The sequence below is a fragment of the Sphaerodactylus townsendi genome, linkage group LG09 (genome assembly GCF_021028975.2).
Source record: "Sphaerodactylus townsendi isolate TG3544 linkage group LG09, MPM_Stown_v2.3, whole genome shotgun sequence".
NCBI lineage: Eukaryota > Metazoa > Chordata > Lepidosauria > Squamata > Sphaerodactylidae > Sphaerodactylus > Sphaerodactylus townsendi.
In genome coordinates this window covers 82,424,445-82,449,922 of record NC_059433.1, presented here as the reverse complement: position 1 = coordinate 82,449,922, position 25,478 = coordinate 82,424,445, and the positions used below count along the sequence as shown (strand labels likewise).

Here is a 25,478-nt window from a genome sequence, read left to right as displayed (position 1 = left end):
GTGATTTATGGACTATTAACTTGCACAGATTTCAAAATCTAACAGCTTTGTCTGAAGAGGGAATCTAAACATTTAACTAAAGAGCATTGTGAGTATCTCTGTTTTGTGCTTACATATAAATGATTTTTTCTTCCTTCATAGAGATGTCCCTCCAAGTTCCAAAAGACCAAACTTAATTATCAGTAGGTCCCACAGGAAATTCATCATATAATGAACCTTTCCAGTGCTTTATAAACTAAGCCTGATTCTTCAATTTATTTATGAGCTACAAAATGGCATGACATCATTTACGAGCTTAAGCAAGTGGAGGTTCGGTGAAATGAACCAAAAATGCAAATAAGTTCTGCTAATAAGAAAATTGATTCCCCCCTCCCTCCTTGGTTAATCAATTACCAGTATCTGTTACTCCAAATGCAGTAGTGAAGGAGAAAAGCTAGAACAGGGATGTCCAACTATGGCCCTCCAGATGTTCACGGACTAGTTGACTAGATCAGTCCTACCATCCCACCAAACAGACAGGGTCATAGAGTTTCCAGTAATTCCCAGAGAGACTAGAAGTGATGTACTGCCTCAACAACTGTAGTGATGGTACCCTTGACACTAGCTCTGGTCTCTTAGAAAGAAGACTCAGCAGAGACTCAAATGTAGCACATGCAGTCTGAACAGGGTCCTGAGCTGCATACAAATGCTGTCCTTGTTGACCTAGATAATAATGCATCCTATCTTGATTAAAATGAGGGGTTTTTCTTCCCCTTTGGTTTATTAGCTTAATTAAACTAATCAACAGTAGATCTTAAAGCGACTCTGTGCTTGCGTTCTTGTACAGCAATCCTCATTTGTCTTTGGTAATGGCACAGGCAAGGCTGGGTTTGTATACCCTGCAAAAATGTAAAACTTTAAAAATGTTTTATTTTTTAAAAAGACGTTACTCTCTGCAAACAGCTTGTTGGGATTCTATAGCGAGAGAAGAAGATGTGGTCATGTATACTGCATGATGTGGGAATTGGGAATTGGAATAGGGCAGGAATCCACAGATTGTGACTCAGACAAGATGAATGCAGAGCACCAGGGAGGTCTTTGGATTGACACCATTTACTGTTGGTAGGCAACATTTAGCTTACTGGTCCCAATGCCCTGGCATCCGGTGGAAGATCTGAGGATGGAAGCATGATGGGGATAGCATTGCAAGTATGACAATGTCCTTTCTAGTTAAATCCCAGAAGTGACAGTTCTAGCTCCAGGAATTGCTGGAAACTCTGTAGTTAAAACCATAGAATTTCTGGTGATTCCCAGAGCTACCACAATCATGTCCATGTTTTCCCTGGAAGTGACATCATTATGACACCAGTGAGTTTTAAAAATCTTTCCTCAGCAGCATGTTATACCGGTGATAGGCAACAGGAACTTGGAAGGGTGGGTGGGATTTGTCATTCCAACTGTGAGCTTTGCAGTCCTAGGGGGTTTAAAACTATAACTATGACCTTTGAGACACTTGGCCCCACCCGAGCAACTGCATCATGGTCTAACCGTTGTGCAAGAAACTGACTGAAAAAAATATTGATCTGAGGGTGTCTCTAAACCTGCTGACACTATTTGATTGGCTGCACACAGATCCCAATCTATGGAGGTGGGAGGAGCACAGAGCCCTTTTTGATCTCAAACTTACCATGAAATCTAACTTTAATTTTTAAAGTTGTGGTGGTTGCGGTGCCAACCCCTTAATGCAGTGATGGCAAACCTTTTCGAGACCGAGTGCCCAAATTGCAACCCAAAACCCACTTATTTATTGCAAAGTGCCAACTTGGCAATTTAACCTGAATACTGAGGTTCTAGTTTAGAAAAAACGGTTTGCTCTGAGGCACGGGTTACTTGGGAGTAAGCTTGGTGACGCAACCGTGCAACGCTTCGAACGGGTGAATCACGATCCTAGGAGGGTTTACTCAGAAGCAAAGTCAGCCTAGATGTGTGTGTGTGGGTGGTGGTGGTGGTTTTCCACTCCCCCCACATGACGAACTCTGTGCATGCGTACCCACAGAGAGGGTTCTGAGTGCCACCTCAGGCACGTGTACCATAGGTTCACTACCACTGCCCTAATGCAAGACTAAGTAGGGTTGCCAACTCCGGCTTGAGGCAGTGTCAGAGGAGGGTGAAGTCTGGCAAACTAAGGGAGCTGAGTTGGATGTGATTCCATAGAGTCTGTCCTCTGAAACTGTCCTTTCCTCAAGCGGAACCGACCTCCGTATTTTGGAGATCTTTTGTAAATTCAGGAGAACTTCTGGCACCACTTGGCGGTTTGCAATCCTAAAACCAAAGCATTATGTTACTCCGGCACAGATGTCTGGTTGCCTGGAAATTACGTGGAAGATCTTGATGTGATTTTCCTGTGGAGTTGAGCTGATCTGGCTGGGAACATTTCCTGGGGCGTGTTTGAGCTCTTTAGAGAGGGTGGAGAGGTAGTAAAGGAAGTTGTGAATAACAACAATCAACAATCAGGGATACATTCTACAGGCAAAAATTAGCTGCATGCAGAGAGCAATGTTTTATCAAAGTGACCTGCCGGTACTTGATTTTTGAAATGGCAAATGGCCTTAGGTTGCAATTAAGCTGTATTATTTGGGGCTCTTTATAATTACAATAATAGAAATTCAGTTGTTTCCATAAATTGTCTTTGTACAGCATCTGGAAATAAGAGAATAGCCAAACTCTCCTTAATGACTTGTGAGAGGTGAATTGTTTAATTTTTCTCTGTTCCGGAATCTATATCATAAGTCTTTAGGACCGTCATAGCCACCCCCTCTTCACTGAAACACAACCAAACAAATTCATTTAAGCAAAAAATACATATTTCTTCGGATTTATGCAATGCAACAGCTATATTTTTATCTGCTGATCTTACTAATGAACATCTCTTTCCATAGGATTTGATTCTAGCAAGGAAAATAAATTGTAAACCACATTCTGGCTTTCTTTGTAGATTGTGCTCTTTTCCCCTCTCCCATTTTCATAAAAAATTAGACTGAAGCCATATGCTTTCACTCACTATCCTCATCTAATTATTTCTGGCATCACATCTCCATGGATGAGAGTCGCATGGATGAGGTCTGAGCTCAGATATCCCATAATTAAATCCACAAAGGTTATTTACCCTGAATCATGGTACCTGCCCTCTAGCCTTGCTTTTCCAGGGTCTCAGAGAGGAGGCTTTCCCAGACTCACTGACTTTTGTCAGGGAACATCATGGATTGAAACTGGGATTCCATGTACTAAGCATGGATTGTACCACTGAGCTGTGATCAAGGCCAGATTTCAGCCAGTTATGTATCACTTGAAATTTAGTTAATTTAGTCATCTGAGGACCTGACTTGAATGGCTCAGGCTAGCTTAAGCTCATCAAATCTCAGAAGCTAAACATGGTTGGTGCTGGTTAATACTTGGATGGCAGACCACTAAGAAAGTCCAGGGTTTATATGTACAGGCAGGCCATGCCAAACTACCTCTGTTCATCACTTGCCTTGATAGCCCTACACCGTTACCATAACCCCCCCAAACAACAACCCTTTCTGAGACCATAAACCATGGTGCCCCCCACCCATGTTTTTGAGTTTGTGGGCACATTTCTGACCCAGCTTCATGGGTGCAACAACAAAATGGCTGCCACAAAATAGCTGCCATAACTTAACTTAATAACACAGTTCAGATCTTTGTTGTGATGGCAGCTGCTGCCAAATCAACATTTTTAAAAAACTGCACAGCCAATCAAATCTCCAACAGTCAATCAGAAATCTTGCTGGGCAAAAGTCCTACCTGGTCCCACCCACTTCCTAAAAATATTTGTCAGACACCATGGCACCCATAGGCACCCTATTGGGGACCCCTACCCTAAACTAAAATCATGTATATGTCAATCCAGTTAGGATCATTTTCTCAGAAGGCTTGTGAAGTTGCCCTGTGTGATGTGTGTCTGCTTACATTTTGAGTGTAGCAACAACAGCCTTCCTCTCTGAAACACAGAACCTTAAAATGGCACTGTGTGAGCTTTGGGGCCTCTTTTGAGAGAATGTAACCCTGCTACATCTATTAGAAGAAGAGAATCAGGACAAAGTGGGGGGCATTCTGGGACCATGAATCTGACTGAAGACTAACTCTTCTTTCCAGGCCAATCTGTGTCTCCTTCCCCAACACGATAAAAAAGGTGAAATTCCTGAAAGAGAAGAGCACTTGCTATAAACCTCACCTATAAGACCTCATGGATCCTACCTGGTGGAAGTTTGCTAGCTTTCAGAATTTCCCCAGAGATGTCATTTATTATTGGCAGGTCCTGGTGCCACAGGGAAAGTTCTTTCATTCTGCTGTTTAGTACATTCCCTGATGAACTGTTTTGCCACCAGCCTGGCTGAATAAAGGCTAATTTTGTAAACGGCTCTGTAAATGTTTGGCTTCCTGCAAAGATTGTTTTAGCGTAACACCGGAGCATTCACAGAACACAAAGTTACCATTTAAAGTTTTTACGCAGAGATCTGGAGGTTAAGTGTCATTTCATCACGTTGGCAACTTTCTGTAGGAAAATAACACGGGCGGGGGCAGGGAGAACAAATTAAGTACCACCTTAGTGCTGCAGAAACAGCACTAAAGGATCCAGGCCCCAATACCCAACATCAAGCGAAGTTTGGCTCTAATGGGGTCGAATTTCCCACAAGGTCTAGAAACTTGGTTGCTTTTGCAAAGCTGAGACCCTCAGGACGGTAAATTCTGTACTCAGATTGCATGCTTTGGTTTTGTGTTTGCGTCTCGGAATGCCCACAACCCTGGCTTCAAATGAATCTCTGCATGCTGCAAAAGCAGCCCCTATTGAATTTGTCTTGCTGTGCATCCCTTAAAAGAACAGCAGCCTCGCCAGAAAATGATGGCACTTCTAACAGATAGGTATTGATTTATCAGGCTGCTACAGGATCCAATTTTTTTCAGGAACAGTGTTTGACAAGCTTTTAAAGCTGTGCACCTTCTGTTTTTTTGCAGGCCTTCTGCCAATCGTCTTCAGCAATTGTCTAAGATGGCAAAAAGTCACCCAATTGTCTATTTTCTGGGTAAGGCCACACTATTCTCTCACGGGTCAGAACTTTTGTTTGGTGGTTTATCAGTGGCTTGGACAAAGGGAATGAGATTACATTCAAAAGCTTTACAAGTTACACGCAGAGCAAAACATTCAGCAGATGGTCTGGTGCTCGTGTCTGTTCCCAGGGATGAGATTTATCTGGGAGGAACTTACTGTCAAATTGCAACTGACTTATAGCAATCTTGAAAGGTTTTCAAGGTTGGAGATATTCAGAGGTGGTTTGCCGTTGCCTGCCTCTGTGTAGCAATGCTGGGCTTCCTTGGTGGTCTCCCATCCAAATGCTAATCATGGCTGATGTGCTTTAGACAGGCAGGAGCTAGAGTGTGGCCGGACAAGCCAGAATCAAGGCAGACAGCATGTGAGAGATAGTCAACCAGTCCAGAGTCAGGGCAGGCAGCAAGCCAAGGAGTAGTCATAACCAGTGGCGTAGCGCCAAGGGGATGGTGCACTGGGCGCACACAGGTGCGGGGGCGTGGTGGGGGCATTCCAGGGCATGGCAGGGGCATTCCGGGGTGTGTGGGTGTGTGGCAGGGGCACAGGGCACCCGCGTGCCCCGGGTGCAGTTCCCCCTAGCTCAGGCCCTGGTTGTAACCAGTGCAGAGCCATGGCTGGCAGATGGGAATCGTAGTCCATGAACAGGTGGAGGGCCAGAGTTGGACATCCCTGACTTCGGTGTTAATTGCTCACTGTCAAGAGCCAAGAGCTGGCATCCCACTCCTGACCCCAGCCACAGGACTATTGGATTTAATTCCAGCTGGCTGTCTTTCATCCATTTTGCTACAGCCTCCAGACACGTGGCCAGATTTTCCAAGGCAGCAGTTTAATGTATAGAACATGGCAGTTATCTGGCTAGGTCCCTCGGCTGGAAATCTTACTGATTCTGAGGGTTCGTTTTGATTGCTCATCCCACCCACCCCCCACCCCCCGTGAGTACACAACTGTAATTTTTTCTGTCGTTCACATTTGTCATTCTGGGTGCTTCAAATGAGTGCTCTCTCCAGGCACAGAGGAGACACCAACCTGGGCTGTTTTAAAGCACCTGCTCCTCAAGGTGGGGAGAAGCCAGGACTCGTCCTTTGCTCTAGAGAAGAGATACTTTTGGGAAAGAAGCTAAATTCCTTCAGCTTTGTTCTCTTCCCCTTTAATGCTGATTTGTGCTGAGGGTGGCTATTTGAATGGTGTGTGTGTGTGTGTGTGTGTGTTGTACCATGCCTTATTGCAATGTGCACTGTGTAAACAAGTAAAGTAAAATCCGTTCTTTAATAATCCTGTCCTGTTTCCTTCAACGTTTCTAACCTACTAAACAATTATTATTCTATTCGTGAATAATAACAGCAAGGCAGTAGTATTTGATTTTGATCAGGGTCACATGGGGCTCCCGGCAGTCCTGAAGCCATCTGATAATTTTTAAAATGGATATCACTTTGGTTTATTGCTCTGCTAATGAGATTGAAAACACCTTGAGTGCCTTAATTGTCTGTGTCATGATTGTACTTTGGCCTGTGTGGGTTGGAAATGCTCTGTTAGTCCCACTCCTCCGGTAGACTCCAAGATGGGAGATGCTAGGAGAAGGTGGCTCCTTCTTACTAGTCTGGCGGGATTCCCCAGATTTCAGTTTTTGTTTTCCATGCTTTTTACATCTGCATGTAACTACTGGATACTAGAGGCGTATCTAGGGAAGATGTAGCCCAGTGCATCTGAGTCCCCACTCCCCATATGGGTGGCCATCCTCCCCCACTACGACCAAACAACTTTTTTTGCACCAGGTCTTGAAGTCAGGGAGCAGCAGCGGCATAGGAGGTTAAGAGCTCGTGTATCTAATCTAGAGGAACTGGGTTTGATTGCCCGCTCTGCCGCCTGAGCTGTGGAGGCTTATCTGGGGGACTAGATTAGCTTGTGCACTCCCACACATGCCAGCTGGGTGACCTTGGGCTAGTCACAGCTTCTCGGAGCTCTCTCAGCCCCACCTACCTCACAGGGTGTTTATTGTGAGGGGGGAAGGGCAAGGAGATTGTAAGCCCCTTTGAGTCTCCTGCAGGAGAGAAAGGGGGGGATATAAATCCAAACTCCTCCCCCCCCCCCTCCCCCCCTCCTCCTCCTCCTCCTCCTCCTCCTCCTTCTTCTTCTTCTTCTTCTTCTTCTTCTTCTTCTTCTTCTTCTTCTTCTTCTTCTTCTTCTTCTTCTTCTTCTTCTTCTTCTTCTTCTTCTTCTTCTTCTTCTTCTTCTTCTTCTTCTTCTTCTTCTTCTTCTTCTTCTTCTTCTTCTTCTTCTTTATGGACCTGGAGGGAAGGAGGAGGAGTTTGGGGGGCAATTTCCCACCCTCAACATTACTAAATGGCTACAGCCCGGGGACATTTGACCCCATATGTCCCTCTGGGCAGTATGCCCCTGCTGGATACATTCTTCTGGGAAAATGGAGGGTGAAATGTTGTAATATAGTGAGATCACATGAGGGCACCAGATGCTGTTTTATACTGTATCAGACCACTGATTGAGATTAGCACTGTCTGACTGACTGGCTCCGCAGGCAGAGGTTTTTCGCATATTTTATTACCTGATTCTTTTAACCGGAGATGCAGGGTATTGAACCTAGGAACCTCAGATGCACTGTCTCTGAGCCATGTCCCCTTTGTTGATCTCAGTAGTTTAAGATCCAGGCAAGACAGTGACTGAGATTGGTGATGGGCTAGCTAAGAGCAAATGTGTTTTTCTCTTTTGTTCCACCTGAAAACCATATGTTAATGTAACCCCCATGCTCAGAATGGGTTGACCCAGAAAGGGGTGGAGACTCAAAGCAGCAAGAGGCTGCAGCAGACCTCATGTAGTTGGAGGAGACAAGGCTACCAGACTCGGACCTTGGTTGTATAAGCCCTTAACACCTTGTTAAGGTAACTGCAATATTGTTGGGAACTACTGGGAAGGTAGCTGTTTGTTTTTGCTATATTGTAAATGTTGGAGTTTATTGTTTCAGGTTTTCTTTTTTATGTTTGTAATGGGTGAGAGTTCTCCTGGAAACCTTCACCATGTTGAATCCTGTTCACCAAGCCCTTGGAGTCTTCAGGAGCCAACCCACTTGCAAGAAGAAATGGACTTGGCATTACAATACTGTAACTAGAAGGACTTGAAAATGCAACCTGAACAGGACCTTGAAGTGTGATGTTAAATGTTGATGTTATATGTTAAGAAAGTAAACCATTTTGTTTTTTAAAATTTGTTGTAAACTCATTCCAAGTTCTGCCCCACAGAACCCACAGTTAGAGGTAACATTTACAGGGAAGTGATATTTTCATCCTTCCAAAAACTGTGTTTAGGTCAAAATACACTGAAAGTTGATTTCTGTAAGGCAGATGATAAATATTGATGATATCTGACTGCTTATATAAATTGAGGGTCACTTACAACTGTGAATCTCACAGAACCACGCCGATCATAACCTACATCCAATTTAAAAGGCGTTTCTTCTGCTTTCGATCACATCAGTGACAGTCAGAAGTATTGCCTTTCAGACTTGTATATCATCAACTGCAATACAGCTGACAAATGCTAGTTTTCCCCAATGATGTCTTCTAGGTTTCGAGTACCTATGAAATTTCCCAAGGAGGACAAAAAATCATGCAAGGATTTGAATGGAGGTTTCCACCAGTGTGCAAGGATCAGCACTGAATTATATTTCTTAATACTTGGGTGATCTAATGGTCCTTCCATTGCCCTTATTGATTAATTAATCAAAGGTCAATGATCTAATAGCTGAGAGTCAATTTCTGTCTTCTCCTCTTCTTTCTGTTCCGTTTCTGAGTCAACATTTATTCCTGGATTCTTAAATTCCTTATTGACTTTTAGCCATCGTTTTTGAACTGCACAGCTAAGCCCCAAAGAGACCGATACCAATTTCCCAGGCAAGCGTATTTATTTATACTCCGGCACATTTACTTTCATTGGATTAGCAATCATTATGCCTTTTTTTTTTTTTTTTGCTGTCGTTTGATTTGAACAGAACGTTTTTAGGAGTATAAAGAGAACCGTTCAATCTCTTTTGTTAAATGGATAGCCTGCAGAGGGGGAATTGTGAATAAAAAGACTTTTTTTACATTCTAGCTGAACAAGGCCTTTTTACAGAGCGACTGCTAAGCGGAAAGAATTGACTACCTGATCTACAAAGGAGACTGCTCATCTTGCCGCTGGAAATATTTTATACAGCAATTAGTGTGCTTATTTGAATGTAACTCTTTCAGAGAAGGAAATAGTCAAAACAGGGATGCTGTTGATGTATTGGATGACTTGATGAAGCAAGGGGATCTCAGCCTTCTCGGTTTGATTCTTGAATGTGTCAAAAGGGCACCCGGCATTAGAAGGGGTTCACAGTGCTCCACCTCTGACAGCATTGGTCAGAGGACAAAATTGTGGGACCCAATTGACTCGCTGTTCACCAGCAAGTTATCAGCCCAGCCAGAGGTGACATATTCCGTGAAAGGTCTGGATCACAGGTGTCAAACTCGCGGCCCTCCAGATGTTATGAACTACAGTTCCCATCACCCCCTGCCAGCATGATGGGAGCTGTAGTCCATAACATCTGGACGGCCGCGAGTACTCTGGACGATCATCTTGCATATGGCTGTACTGCTGATTATGTCCCTTGCCACTGAAAGTACATGTTATTAAATTAAAGATTAGCAGGGTTCCAAAGCATTTGAATTCTAGGAGCACAAGATCATATCATAAATGCTCCAAAAAGGGCAAGAAAATGAATATTGCCTCACTCTTCTGTATAGTACTGTGATTAATATCCATGCTGCTATGCTTAAAGACAACGAAGAGTCAAAAAAGCACTCTGGCGACAAATTGATTTTTCAAATGTTTATTTGACATCTTTACAGAACACGATTCATCTTGTTATAATAAGGCAGCACACGCAGCACTGAGAAGCTCACGGTAATTTTAAAAAACTCTCCAGTTTTGCCCTTGATTTTTTTTTTCCAGAATGCAGATTCTGCAGAGTTAAATGGGCTGGTAACATCGGTTACCCCGGCCACTTTTTCAAAAAGAAGAAACAAACAAGAAGGAAAAGGCTACCATAGTTTAAGTAAAATGTCTTTAAAGTTACAAGTCACTTGAATAAGTTGGGGTGAGAGCAGGGAAATGACATCGACCTTCTCTACTTTAAACGTTAAAAAAAATAACCCTGCCTTCTGTTGGGTAAATAGGCAGCAACAGTGATCAGGGGTGCCTGCTAATTGACCATCTCTCACCTGTCTTGGCCTATCTACACTGGCTCCCAATGTGCTTCCAATGGTGACCTTTAAAGCCCTACATAGTGTGGGGTCAGCATTCCTGAAAAATGCCTACTCCCATAGGAACATAGCTGCCTGTTCCAGTCATCATTGAAGGCCCTGCTTTGGGTGCCTCTACCATAAAGGCTGAACAGGTGGCACCCTCAGTCATGGTGCCTATCAGTCATGGTGCCTAACTTTAGAATTCCCTCTGTAGGGGGTATCATCTGTCCCCTGTTATGTTATCTGTCCCCTGATGATGACTGCTGTTTTGTTTGGCATTCCCCCCGGATTATTTCTTGGCCCTCTTCCCTGGATGCGTTGTTATGTGTGTTTGTGTCTTCATACATTTTATTGAATTTGTTTAAATATACTTTGCACATATTTTATTGCTTCAATATACTATATTTTAAATGCTGTCCTGATGTTTTAATGTTGAAATGCTTTGATGTTTGCTGCCTTGGGGACCCTATTTGCGTGGAAAGAGGCATAGAAATGTGTTAAATAAAAAATAAAATGCATGTATGCTGTCCTGAGTTACTTGGACTAAAGTACCGTGTTTCCCCAAAAATAAGACAGTGTCTTTATTAATTTTTTCCCCAAAGATGCACTATGTCTTATTTTCAGGGGATGTCTTATTTTTCTGCTCCACAGCTGCATGCTCTGGTCGACAGGCATACTTCCAAACAAAAACTTTGCTACATCTTACTTTTGGGGGATGCCTTATATTTAGCACTTCAGCAAAACCTCTACTACGTCTTATTTTCGGGGGAACAGGGTAGGAGAAAAATATGACTGACAGTCAGTCAGAGATGGAAGTGACATCACTTCTGGTCACATGATCAGAATTGATGTTACAGCATCATGTAATGCTATGGACTACAATTCCAGCATGGCTAATTGGCAGAGGCTGATGGGAATTGTAGTCCATAACATCTGGAGTGCCAAAGGTTCGCCACCACGGGCCCAGCCCAACCTTTAAAAGCTCCCAGAACTTGCCAGTCCTTGGCTTGGCAATCTTACTCACATCTGCCCTGAGGACTGGGTATCTTGTAAAAGAACTCATACATCACATGCAGGAAATCCCAGTCTCAGTCCCTGACAAAAGATGTCAGGAGCCACTGCTGGATACAATGATTTTCTGCCTAAAATCTTGGTGAACTGCCATCAAAGAACAGACAGTAACAAATTGGATAGCCCAATGTACAGACAAGGTACATTCACGGGGTCCAGCAGCTGTCTTCTACAAATTACCTTCCTCCCTGACACAGAAGTGGCAGCCAGTCAGGCCTTCCAAACATTGGCAGATTCCGCATGGGCCAAAAACAGCGGTGTGAAAATGGATTGAAACGGTATAAAAGGGATCACACCGTTTTCACACCACTGTTTTTGGCCCATGCGGAATCTGCCACAGGGAAGTTACTGAATGTATAGTTCTGACTTGTAAGAGAAAGTTCAAAGCAGACAGAAGAAACAAAGTTGTATGTTCTAAAAAAAAAAGGTACTGGAGTTGTTTGAATAAAGTCCTGAATCCAAATTAATGCTTCTTCCACTACAGAATTAATTTCCTGCCCCCTCCTGCAATAACTCAAATTGCCCCCTGAAACCCTTTTCCTCACCCTCAGGATTTCAGGCAGTGGTAGAAGTTTTTGCTCCCACAGAAAACATGAATATGGATCCAACCGAAAATAAAACATATTCATTGATGATTGTCTACCTCACCGTTAAGTTTTTTCTGCAGACTGGTGCAACCGGGCAACTGGGACTTGTATACCTGAAAGCAGGAATCACACAGGTGAAGAGGACCTTTTAATTAATGAGCAGGTAGAGTTGCCAGATCCACCTTGGCTACCGTTGGGGGATGGGGGGGGGTAAGTTTGCCAGATCTAGGCTGGAAACCCCAGGAGATTTGTGGATGGAGCCCAGAGTGGACAATGACACAGAGGCTACCCTCCAAAGCATCCATTTTATTCAGAGGAACCGATATCTGCAGATATCAGCTGTAATTCTAGGAGCTCTCCAAGATTGACATCCCTGTAAACAGGAGAGATGAAGCCAAACCTGGAGCCGAGAGGTAGGGAACCTGATTTAGTCTCTAGCACCAGGCATTCCAGTATAAAAGCTGGGAAAGGTCTCTTGTAGCATAACACTAAGCAGAGTTGTAGGTGGGCAGTCATGCTGGTCTGCAGTTGAAGAGCAAGACTAGGGTTCAAGAGCACCTTAAAGATCAACTTGATGTCCAGGTATAAGCTTTCAAGAGTCAAAAGCTTGCTTTATCAGATACCTGATGAGGGTATTCTTAAAAGGAGCTTTGACCCTCAACAGCTTATGCCCTGGAAACGTTGTTGGTCTTTCAAGGCACTACTGGGCTCGACTCTTGCTTTCCTAAGTGGAGTTACACCCTTCGGCTTTGGAGGACTTAGACAGGTGTAACGGCGCTTTGGGTTGCACTGTTGGGAGAGCTACACAGCAGCCGATACATAAGATTGTTCTTTACATGAATGGTAAGCCATTGTAGCTTTTCATTCCTCCCTGAAATCTATTTAAAGGAGCTCCAAATGGAGTCAACACATTTTGTGATGTTTAGGCCCGGCAACTGATAATCTGATACAGACCATCTGCTCAATTTTATAGGCAGTGATTATTTAGCGACCAGCTTTTAAAACGATCTCATACCATGTGCACAGACATCTGCAATGCACAAACATGGAGTATCCACCAAAGCAAGTTCCAGCCCCTTCTGATGATGGAGAACGCTTTGAAGAGAGGCCCCCAGAGATTTTAATAAAGCCTCCACACTGTGTCATGGAGAGAAACACATCTTAACGTGACATGTCTCTGAAGATGACAGCCATAGATGTGCGATGTTAGGAGCTAAAACTACCAGATCACGGCCACACAGGCCAGAAAACTCACAACAGCCATTCTAATAAAGGCTCAGAGATTCAAAAGAGTGTTGGCACCGGTTAGAGAGAAGGCTGAAGCATGGCCACGTTTGCCACAAATAATTCCCTTCCTCCAACACACTGTTCTTTTCCTTTCTAAACTGCTGTGCCTAGCAGAGAACTGGCCAAATTGAGACACAGATCGTTTGCATAATATATTCAAATTCTATCCTCTCCCAAACACAGCCTGGATCTTTTACACCTATCCTGGCAGCTGATGCCAAGCAGATGCCAAGGGGAGGACAAGCAGAAGAATTTAGGTAGCTTCTTTCTACGGAACTCTTTTCCCAGAGATGTCTAGAAACACAAACATTTTTAATATTTAGAAAAGTTATTTTAGCCTGTTGAGAAGGCTTCCACTTTTTTTTCTTTTTGGGGTGATGAAATAGTAGTCTTTTTTGGTTTCTGTTCTGTAATCTGGTCTGGGGCACAAGTAGCTTGCACTTGGGTTGGATGAATAAACTGGGAGATCACATGGACCGTTGAGTTGGATCCTATGGAAGAAGACCCCCATAGGGGCAATAGTTCTTGGGCAAACTGAAGCACGAAAATTACTCTTCACTGTATCCCCACTACCTCTTTCCCATGTGCAAGACATAGCACATGCTATTTTCTTCTGATATCACTTCAAGATTCAATTAATTGCAAACACATAAATTGTCTATTGCACATTCCATTGCTTCATACAGACACTGATATTTTGTTTAACATTACGTTACCACAGGTGTCAAACTCGCGGCCCTGCAGATGTTATGGACTACAGTTCCCACTATCCCCTGCCAGCATGATGCTATGTGTTAAACCATTATGTGTCACTGCAGTAGTTGCACTACATGTCAGTGTGGCTGTTGTAGGTTTTCCGGGCTGTGTGTCACAGTCGGGTAGTTTTTGCTCCTAATGTTTTGCCTGGATCTATGGCTGCCATTTTGGTTGCAGGTGAATCGTTTGGAGCAAAAACTACCAGACCACAAACACACAGCCTGGAAAACCCACATCAGCCGTGAAAGCCTTCGACAATTCATGTCTCCTAGAATGTCCTCATGAGGAAACAGATGTCCCTGTTTTTTGTAATCTGTACGCTCTGATCATTTTGTAAAAAATAAACTGCTTTGAGTTGCATTAAAGAACCCATTAGTATCAAAAATCTACTCCTACAGGAAAAGCAGAGGGGATATGAAAAGAAAAAGAGTTGGATTTATACCCTGCTTTTCTCTACCACAAGAAGTCTCAAGGCAGCTTACAACTCCTTTCCCTTCTGCTCCCCACAACAGACACCTTGTGAGAAGGGTGGGGCTGTGAGAGTTTTGAGAGAACTGTGACTAGCCCAAGGTCACCAAGCAGGCTTCATGTGGAGGAGTAAGGAAACAAGGCAGGTTCACCAGATCAAAGTCTGCCATTCATGTGGAGGAGTGGGCAATCAAACCCAGTTCTCTGGATTAGAGTCCACCACTACACCATGCTGGCTCTCTTATACAGATTCTATGAACTTCCAGTGGAATGCACCTATAACATGGTGTTGCTCTTGAAGACCCTTAGGCACAAGACTTTGTGGGAATCTTTGCACAAAAAATGGGAAACAGCTTGTGTTACAGCTTGTGCAATGCCTTCTGCTAGTGGAAGGACATGTTGAGGCTAAATGAACTCTTCTTCTTGCAATCCTAGGTTAAAAAAGGAAGCTTCTATTAATGCAGTGTCCACTTCACAATTTATATCTCCACAGTTGGAAAGTTTTGCTACATACAATGAACCAGCTCAGTTTCCCCCAATGGCAAAAAGCTGATTATTTACATATTTCATTCATTCACAATCAGTAAAATATTTCTACACAAAAGATCAGAAAAAGTGTACAGTAACTTATAACTAATAAGAAGGCCGTGTTCTTTCTTAGCAATTCAAACAACAGTCAGCATTAAAGCATTCTGAGATATTCCCAAGTAATCTCAGGCTCATTCCGCACATGCAGAATAATGCACTTTCAAACTGCTTTCAGTGCTCTTTGAAGCTGTGCGGAATGGCAAAATCCACTTGCAAACAGTTGTGAAAGTGGTTTGAAAACGCATTATTTTGCGTGTGCGGAAAGAGCCTCAGTTTCAGTTTGGGTGATGTGTTTTTGCTGTTATAAAATATGCCGCTATGTCAACAAAATTTTGTTTAAAATGTTTTTATCCCGCCTTTCCAAAAACTTTTTCTACACATTATATACAATAATCTGCATATTGTTGGAAAAAGCCAACTGACTGAATTCAGCCAGTTTTTTTTCACTCAGTCTCAGTTTATTTTAGGGTGCCGCCCCCACCTCCCATGGGTGATAGCTGGCAAACTCTTGATGTTACAGCTGATCTCCAGGTGACAGAGATAAGTTCACCTGGAGAAAATGTCTGCTTCGAAAGGTGAACCCTCTGGGACACTGTACTCCATTGACATCCCTCCTCTCTTCAAACCCCACCCTCTTCAGACTCCGCCCCCAAAATCTCCAGGTACTTCCCAACTTGGAGTTGGCAACTTCAATATTTCCCCTCCTGCTCACATCTTCCCTTGCACATGCCTTTTGTCCACGCAGATCCCTTGATGTTCAAAAGGATGTCCCTTTTGAACAGTGGAAAAGCTGGTTAGGGCCAACCTAGTGAAACTACAAATGGTTGAAAAAAGCATCCACAGTCTGTGGTCTAGTGGCTGGACACAACCACAACCCACAAGCAGTAAAGCAGCCTATCAGAAACGTGAAAATGCTTAGCTTTTCTCCTTGCCCGGGACTGCAAACGTAGACAGGCCCGCATGTGGTTTGCTGGATCTCCAAGCGTGCCCTACATTGGTGTGGCCTGAACTGCTACGAATTTTTATTCTCTGTTGCACTGGGTTATTTATACAGCCACACAATTAATATGTTTGAGAATTAATGTAAAAATCAATGCGAATCAGATTGTCCAAAGGAAGTCAGCGATGATGGACTTCACAGGCATCATTTGCCAGACACGTCCACGGGATGAGAAGCAGGGAACTGCTCAGGATGGCTCACGTAAGCCACTTAGCTCCAAGGTATGACTACGCCATAACACTCGCATACAGTCAGCTACAAAAACCTATACAAAGAGCGAGTGCAGAAGTCAGTGCCATTTGCTCTCTGTTGCTAGTAGTCCCAATGAGCACTCAACTTCCAGTTCCCTTCATCTGAGCATAAAGAGGCACTGGCAAGCCAATGGTTAGACTGAAACCTCACATTCTCTCTTCCATTATCACAGCCTACTTAAGCTGTTTCTGCATATCTACATTTGCCTGTGGAGGGCTGGGTACTTTCCTCTGCTACAGCTATCTTCTCAGTCCTGCAGAAATCACAATTCCTAATGTGATGCAGTGGTTAAGAGCGGTAGGCTTGATGACCTACTCTTTCACAGTGAAGCCTGCTGGGTGATCTTGGACCAGTCACAGCTCTTTCGAGGCACTTCCGCACATGGAGAATAAGGCACTTTCAATCCACTTTCAATGTACTTTGCAGCTGGATTTTACTGCGCGAAATAGCAAAATCCATTTGCAAACAATTGTGAAAGTGTATTGTTGAAGGCTTTCACAGCCGGAATCATGGCCGGATGAAGGAGAAACATCAGGAGAGAATGCTGGTAGAACACGGCCATACAGCCTGGAAACCACACAGCACCACAATTGTGAAAGTAGATTAAAAGTGCATTATTCTGCAAAAGTGCCCTCGGATTCCGCAGAGGCTGGCGATGGCAAATAACCTCTGAACGTCTCCTGCCTTTTGGGGTTACGAAAAGTCAGCTGTGATTTGATGGGACTTTCCACCCCCTCCTCCCCCCGCCCATCAAAATGACTAGGTTCGAGGATTAGAGGGGTGCGATTGTACAAATCCAACATTATTTAAGCATTAAACGTCTGAATGCAGAATCCAAAGAGCAGAAAGAAGTATTGTGCAAAAGGACAGGCAGTAAGAAAATGAGACAAACACAGAAGTCCAATAAAAGCAGAATTGGATTTATATCCCCCCTTTCTTTCCTATAGGAGACTCAAAGGGGCTTATCATCTCCTTGCCCTTCCCCCCTCACAACAAACACCCTGTGAGGTGGGTGGGGGTGAGAGAGCTCTGAAGAGCTGTGACTAGCCCAAGGTCACCCAGCTGGCATGTGTGGGAGTGCACAGGCTCGTCTGAATTCCCCAGATAAGCCTCCACAGCTCAGGGGGCAGAGCGGGGAATCAAACCCGGTTCCTCCAGATTAGAAAGCACCTGCTCTTAACCACTACACCACTGCTGTGCATGTACTTGGAATTCTGACTGCAGAAGCTTCTGCCATGGGTAGCCGATCCAGGCATTCAGAACTAGCATGCAGCACTACCTTCAGAGGCAAGTTTTTAGGTCTGGGTTATCTCCCTGACATATTCTTTGTCCAGAAGGAGGGTTGGAGAAGGACTGACACAGAGGAACACTGGAAGGGGCAAAGCTTCCTTGGAAAACCGGCACACTCAGTAAAGGAATGTACCATGTGATTATTCTGAATGTGTTGCATGGGTCACATTTGCTCCCCACCCATTGGAACCTGCATATCTCAGCACAAGCATGTACAAAAAAAGATGGGTGTCCCTTGAGAACCCACCCCTGCTCAACGTGTCCCTCAATGAACCTTCACCAAGCACAGGGATAAAAATCCTTACTATGGGAGTAACTCGCTCATCCGCACCAGCGAAGGAAAACTAATGAGGAAAACACAGGCTGGTCACAGGACAGTGGCGGCAAACAACTTCAAGGAAAAGACCATCTTTGCAGCTGTTGTTTTGCGGCTGTTCGCCTGTCGGAAATTGGCAGATGCCCTTGGAGGGCCATGGAGGAAGAACTGCTTATAAGGGGGTTTCAGGATGCCACCCCCAGGAACAATTTTAAGAGCTTAATGGGCTTCAAAGTATCTTTCCCATAACAGATGTAAAGTATCAGCTGTCCCCTTTAGAATTTGGAGCCTGACCCTTCAGGGCATCTGTTAGCTTGATGCTGCTTTTGCGGTTGCTCTCAGACCTTCACCAGTAACATAACTTCTGGCTGGCTTGTTCATACACCTATGAACACAGCGTGCATTGATGGGGGAGGGGCATAAATTGAATGTGATGTATTAGTTTGGTTTAAATCCATCATTAAGCCACCTTGACTCAAGAAGAAAAGTGAGGTATAACTATTTTAATAAATAAGTAAATAAATAAATATCCCAGGGGACAGCATCATTTGCTTGTCAGATAAATATCCAAGGGAACTTAACCATGTGGGTGACACTTACATATGTTCATAGGAGCAGTGTGTGGGGGACAACCACACTGCCTCAGGTACATGCACATGTGCAAAATGTTTCACTCCTATGTATTGTCAAAGGCTTTCATGGCCGGAATCACTGGGGTGCTGTGTGGTTTCCGGGCTGCATGGCCGTGTTCTAGCAGCATTCTCTCCTGATGTTTCGCCTGCATCTGTGGCTGGCATCTTCAGATCCTCTGAAGATGCCAGCCACAGATGCAGGCGAAACATCAGGAGAGAATGCTGCTAGAACATGGCCATGCAGCCCGGAAACACACAGCACCCCACTGTTTTACTCCTAACTTCAGTCATAGGTAGCGGTGTAAGTGGTCTATCCACACTTCTCATGGTTTTCAGGTTGGCCAAAAAGATGAGAACTGCTTGGGTGTATTAGCATGAAGTTTGTACTTCCAAGAATGCTGCAGTTATTGGAGGGGAAGGATGGAGCAGTGACAAGAAAGAATACACTAAAGCAGGGGTCTGCAACCTGTGGCTCTCCAGATGTTCATGAACTACAATTCCCATCAGCTCCTGCCAGCATGGTCAATTGGCCATGTTGACAGAGGCTGATGGGAATTGTAGTTCATGAACATCTGGAGAGCCGCAGGTTGCAGACCCGTGCACTAAAGACAAATGGTTTCCCAGCAGCATTCAGTCAGCATTTGGAAAGGCCCTTTAACATCAGTTGCCATTCAGATATTGGGTACGATTTCAGCTTTAATTATTGTTAATACTTGGAGCTCTGCCAGTTCCTAGGAAAGGCTGAGTTGTCATGTCCAAGGCTTATTTACACAAGTCTATGTGGTGGTTAGGGTGTTGGATCTGGTCAGGGTGGTTAGGGTGTTGGATCTGGAAGAAGGGTGTTGGATCTGGTTAGGTGGTTAGGGTGTTGGATCTGGAAGAAGTGGGTTTAAACCCCCACTTTGCCGTAAACTTTGCTGGGTAGTCTTTCTCTGCCTACCTCACAGGATTGTTGTGTGGAAAAATGGAAAATCATGTACACCACTTGCCTTCCTTCCAAGGACATCAAATGCACCAGATAAAAAATGCACCAGAACAATGAACCATATAGCTAAGTAGCACCGGCAGAAAATGTAGGGTTTCTATATCATTCAGAATCAAATGTGTTGATGATTCCTATAATTGTGGATGGTGGCCAAGAATTGGCAAACAGTTTCAAAAGTGGACTGCCAGTGTGGTGTTGTAGTTAAGAATGTCTGGGAGTACCAGGTTTGAATTCACACTATGCCACAACAGCTTGATGGGTGACCTTGGGCTGGTCACACACTTTTAACTTAACCTACCTCACAGGGCTTGTAGTGACAACAAAATGGAGGAAAGGAGAACAATGCAAGCTGATTTGAGTCCTCACTGGGGAGAAAGGCAGAGTTTAAATGAAGGAAGTGAATAAAAGCATGTCGATTCTAGGCCCAGGGTCCCAACCTGGGCCTTGCAGAAGAGGAAGAATTGGCTTTTATACCCCACTTTGCTCAACTGTAAGGCATCTCAAAGCGGCCTACAGACTCTTTCCCCTCCTCTTCCCACAGCAGACACCTGGTGATGTAGGTAGGGATGGAAGAATTCTGAGAGAACTGTAACTAGCTCAAGGTCACCCAACAGGCTTCATATGAAAAAGCAGGAAAACAAACCCGGTTCACCAGATTAGAGTTGGTCACTCATGTGGAGAAACAGGGAAACAAACCCAGTTCTCTAGATTAGAGTCTGCCACTCTTGACCACTAAGCCAAGAACCTTACAGGGTGCTTGTAAGGACGGAAGGGGGACCATGAAACAGGCCTGAGTTCCTTTCAGAAAGGGTGGGAGCTAAATGTGAAGAATGGGATTGGGGGAGGGACCAAAGGTAACTCAGGGCAGGTGTCAGCATACCTTGAGGTGGGGCAGCTGCCAGGGCCCAGAGCTTCTGGCACTGACCTCCCCTACCCATAAACCTCTCTGCCACTTGTCTGCCACCTCTCTATCCACTCAATTGCAAGCATTCCACCACCCACCTTCACAGCTTCCCAACACCAATACAGGAAGGCTATACAGACCTGCATGTGTGTTGGGGAAAGGATATGAAAGTGGTCAAGGCTGTGAGGGCTTGAGAGTGAAGGAAAGCTGCGCAGCCATGTGGAAGACACACAGGTGGGGGTGGGGGTGGCAAAGGAGACATGAAGCTGAACTGGTGGGGAGTCAAAGGGGCCCCCCTGGGCAAAGTCTGCTCACGGCCTTCCTAAACCTGGAACCAGCACTGCGATCACTCACTACTCACCTCTCTATGCTTAACAGCAAGCAGAGTATTGTCGAAGGCTTTCATGGCCGGATTCAACTGGTTCTGGTGGGTTTTCCAGGCTGTGTGGCCGTGGTCTGGTGGATTTTGTTCCTAACGTTTCACCTGCCATAGATGCAGGCGAAACGTTAGGAACAAAATCCACCAGACCATGGCCACACAGCCCAGAAAACCACCCAGAACCAGCAAGGAGAGTGTTTTGTGTGCATGTTTAGGTCAGATCTGGGTGGTGTGGGCGGAACAGAGCTGGAATCTTTTTCTGGGAAACAGGATAGCTCTTAGGGGGTCTTGTCCCATTGAACTGGATTAGTTTACACTAACAGGCTAAACATGCAGGCCATTGCACTCACAAAATACCCAGCCACAACTATTCCACTCCTGGCCTCCATGTGTTCCTTCCATAGTTTCCCAGTTTGCAGAAGCCAAGCTCCATCTGTCTTTGGAAACAGCTGTATATATCTTTCCTCTGCTTAGGTAAACTGGAGCTTTCTTCCCCTGGCCAAAAGCCGGAGTGCAGCATCTTTCTGAAGTACTGAAAAGGCTGCTTTGCTTGTGCAAAACTTGAGGAAACTAGAAAGGCGCAGGATTGCCTTCACATTATTCTTAAAGCTGTCCCTTAAAAAAACCAAAACAAATGCTCCACACTCCTGCAAGGTTGCTTTAGGGAGGGTTAAAAGTCGAACAGTGAATGCATTCTTTTTAGGCCTTAAAGTAGACCTTTTTAGGCCTTGAATTGAGCATGGAGGAACTGAGTGTAAAATCCAATGTCACCCTTGGCCAGCTGAGCTTCAAACACTCCAAATCAGATGAAATGCTCCAAATCAATGAAATACCAAATGGCAGCACTTGTGACTGATTATTGGTCCCTCTTCACATATTATCACATTGTCTATCGCTAACCTTGCATGTGGGCCGTAACAATTTTTAAAGTGGCAGTATTAATACTTTATATGAAGAGTGGGTGGAAAGGAGGGAGAGAGAGAGATGAGCTACACAAAAAAGATGTCACAGGCAATATTTTAGCGTACCACAAGAAAGTTTGCAAAATCTGGCATTATTCACAAACTTTGGTTGTACCTGTTATAAAAAGAGTTATTTCCAGTCAAGCCATCTGATGCCAGGGGCATTTCTGTAGCTCTGAAAGGTTTCCTGGTACGTTCAACCAGAGGGACAGCTGGCAATTAATATTCTAAACGTCCCAAAATGTCATGCATTTCCGTTTCAAATGTGAAAACCCAACGGTTCTGTTGCGATTGGAATCCTAAGCACAAAGGCTTGGAAGCAGGGGCATGAATTCACACATGAATATTTATCACTGGTATTTGGGAAGGAGCCATCAGGGGGTTTAACACCAAAGGCAGAGCTTCGGGATCACTTTGAAAGCCTCGCTTTGCCACAGTCAGCTGTTAGCGATGCAGCCAGAGGACTGTGACATCAAGTGACAACAGGCATGCATGAATGAGTCAAGTAAAAAAGGCACAGGAGGCAACTTCGCTCATCAGGGTCTTGTTCACAACATGAACGTCCATCGCTTGAAAATCTCTGCCCCTTTAGGACTGTCTACTTAGTTCCTCGCATCTTAAGGTGTGAACGGGCCCCACTGAGAATGAATACATGTGAAGCAAGGAAATACAGATGTTGGATCTCTGGAACACTCTCTTTCCAAGGGCCCATTCACACGTGCAAGCTGTTCCTTCACCAAGTAAAAACTGTACAAATGGGAGCGACCCCTATGCCTCATGGATTTCAACGGAATCTACTTCCCAGCAAGTTCAGGATTTCAGCCCTTCCTGGAACTAGCCCTTCTCTGTCAATCTAAATTCAAACCAGAGTCTGTATTATCCACATATTTATCCCTGTCATCATTTCACACAATAACACATGCCCGAATAATGCAAATGTTCCATTTCAGGTTAGATGACAACGCTCCTTTTCTGGTGCCTTAAGTATCATCTGTTCTGCTTAATATAATTTCCCCCATTCCAACTTAACATCATGGATGTCTTAGCTATCTATGATGAGAGTGTCTTCCTCAACTAATGATAATTCTATATTATCACTGGTGGAAGACTTCATTCGGAAATTGAAGGAGCCGTACAGCTTGGCTGACTCCTTGGTGGACGCAAACCTGTTCCTTCGGTAGAGCTCTCCTTTCCACATCGATATCATGAGCAAACTAGACAGCACCACGCCCCCCAGGGTTAAAAGGCAGAGCCCGGCGATCACACACCTATCCAAATGAGCCCCGATCTTGGCGCTCTCGTTCTGCAGCCGCTCCATTTCCCTGGCCGCCACCGTGCTGGGGTCCACGGTCACATCTCGAGGAACCACGTAGGACACGATCACCAACAAAATCCCAGTGACCAGAAACAAGATGGCGCTGATGAAGCCATAGTCTACAGACTTCCCTCCAGCAGCTTCCGAGCCGGTGTCATCATCTTCCTCGGAAACGAGGGAGGGGGGATCATAGGGCCACTCCAGGGGTATATCTCCACATGGATCAGGGTAGGGAAGGAGATCGTGGTCTTGGCAACAGCTCTTATCAGTAAGATTTCTCCCGTGCTCTAGATTGTTGACATTTTCATCCACATGAGTGAAAGAGGTTTCCAATTCGCAGCAGCAGGCTTTCTTTTGGGGCGCCTCCTTTCCTTCTTTGGAGTGGCCGGGATAGCAGATGGTGCCATCTACCATTGAGTACTCCTGGGAGAGGGGTAATGGGGAACTGAAGGAGACAAGGTCCTTCACAGGATCGGCTGTGGTTGTCTTTTCCGCAGCTTCAGCATGTCTCCTAGAAGATTCCGTGGCCGTGGCTGACATCCTAGTCCTCTCCTCACTTTCCCTGGGCTGGCCTTGACTCGGGACAGCATCCAAACTCCAATCCCCGTTGCGGCGCAGCTCCGACCGCTCACCCTCCTCGGCGAGACGCAGAAGTTCCACGGAAGCCATTGGAGCGCCCCGTGAACCCAACAGGGGCTACCACCAACGAATCCAGCCGTCAGCAAATTCCGCCATCACCCAATGACAGCACGGCCCACAAAGGACCTCTCTTGCACTCCGGCCAGTATTTTGCTGGGATTCTGTCAGCCGCGACCCAATTAAACAAATTCCCTCTGACATCTATTCTTTTTCCAATCTGCAAATGCAAAAGGGGTGGGGAATGGGGAGAGAGAAACAGCTTCATCATCATAATACCTTACTAGAGAAAGGGAAGCGCTCCAGAAACATGACTCCAGCCATTACCCTGATCCTTCTCCCGGGCTGACACCGTGCGCGCGCAAGTTGTGCACGCGAGTGTTGTGGGGGGACAGACAGCAAACGCGATGCTTTCAATCAAGCACTTAAAAGCCGAAATCCTCTTGCCGTTTCAAACCCATTAGGCTCTCTGATCAACCTTTGACACCGCGATCCCATTATGGAAATAATCCCTCGGCAATCGCAAGGCGGCAGAGCCACCCGGGTCCTTTCCGCACATCCCCAACCCTACAGGGGCGCCAAACGTCGCCTCTTGAGTTTTCAATCTCCCAAGAGCCAACCCGCAAAACCGAAACGGCGGCAGCCCCGAATTCAAATCCATCCTCTAATTAGGAAGCAAATCCCTCGTCGCTCCCTAATCCGGGATCTCGCGTCTCTGGTGGAAAGCAGATCATCCCAGGGAGAGGGAAAGCAGCGCTTTCCCGAAAGCGGCTCTGGAGATCGGATTAAAATCGCTTCCCGGGTGCAACGCGTCGCATGCGGGGGGGGGGGGGGCACCGGGGGCAATTAAAACCCATCGCTCCCTTGAGAAACAAGTGCTGTTACTTTAAAAAAAAACATTTATTTTAAAAAAGCAGAGTTTGTGAAACTGATCGCACGTTATACTTGCTCAATGTTATCCCCCCGGCTCGGTGAAACGCAGCTGCAAAACACCGCCTGCCCAACGTCCCTGCGCGCAGGGGAGTGAGGCTGCCCGGGGTTTCTCTGCAAAGTGCAAAGAGCCGCCGTCTCCAGGGGGACTCTGCGGGGTCCCGCTCCCTCCCCCCCCGGCCTACCTTCTCCCCCCAGTTTGCAGGCCCCGGCGGGGCGATCGCGGCCAACCCCGGTTGCTCCGCCAAAGTCTCCGCGAGAAGCACTTGTAGCCCTCCACGCTTCGCGGCGCGCCTCCTTCCCCCGGGGCTGGGGAGGGTGGAGCGAGCCGGCTGGGGAGGCGCCGCCAAGGAGGGGCCCTTTGCCACGGCTTGCTGGGAGATGTAGTCTTTCCGCGCGTTCGAAGGGTGGGTCAAGTTTGCATGGGCGTCCCTGGAGGGGTAAGCGCGGTGCTGCCTGAGCCGGGGCGGGGTTGCCAGAGCTGGGATCCATAAAGTGTTTTTCAGAGCAAAAACTAAGCGCATGGGACTCTTATTCAAGAAGAACAGTAGTTGGAGCATGTGCAGAGTGCTTTCAGATGGAAACCAGTCAGGGGCTGTTTGAAGTTTAAAGAGGAAGGACAAACGGAAACATTATTTCAGATTTGGGGAGGAGAGAAAGGAGAGGACAAATGGAACGGATAACGCTTTCAAAGAGGGTTTGTGGTGGTTTTGTTCACCTTTTGGCCTCAGGAGCAA

The 25,478-nt window shown here is 45.5% G+C and overlaps 1 protein-coding gene across 1 annotated transcript; it reads right to left on the bottom strand.

Annotated features, from left to right (window-relative positions):
• Positions 1–21,080: 21,080 nt before the first annotated feature.
• TMEM74 (transmembrane protein 74) lies at positions 21,081–25,054 on the bottom strand. The gene is made up of 2 exons (XM_048507310.1): positions 24,927–25,054; positions 21,081–24,031 (listed from the first exon to the last, which is right to left on the bottom strand). Exon 2 carries the CDS (start codon positions 23,842–23,844, stop codon positions 22,903–22,905), a length of 942 nt encoding a protein of 313 aa, XP_048363267.1. The 5' UTR covers positions 23,845–24,031; positions 24,927–25,054; the 3' UTR covers positions 21,081–22,902.
• Between the last annotated feature and the right edge of the window lie 424 nt (positions 25,055–25,478).

Excerpts from the sequence above, each read along its gene's own strand:
- TMEM74 (XM_048507310.1), bottom strand. The coding sequence starts at position 23,844 with ATGGCTTCCGTGGAACTTCTGCGTCTCGCCGAGGAGGGTGAGCGGTCG.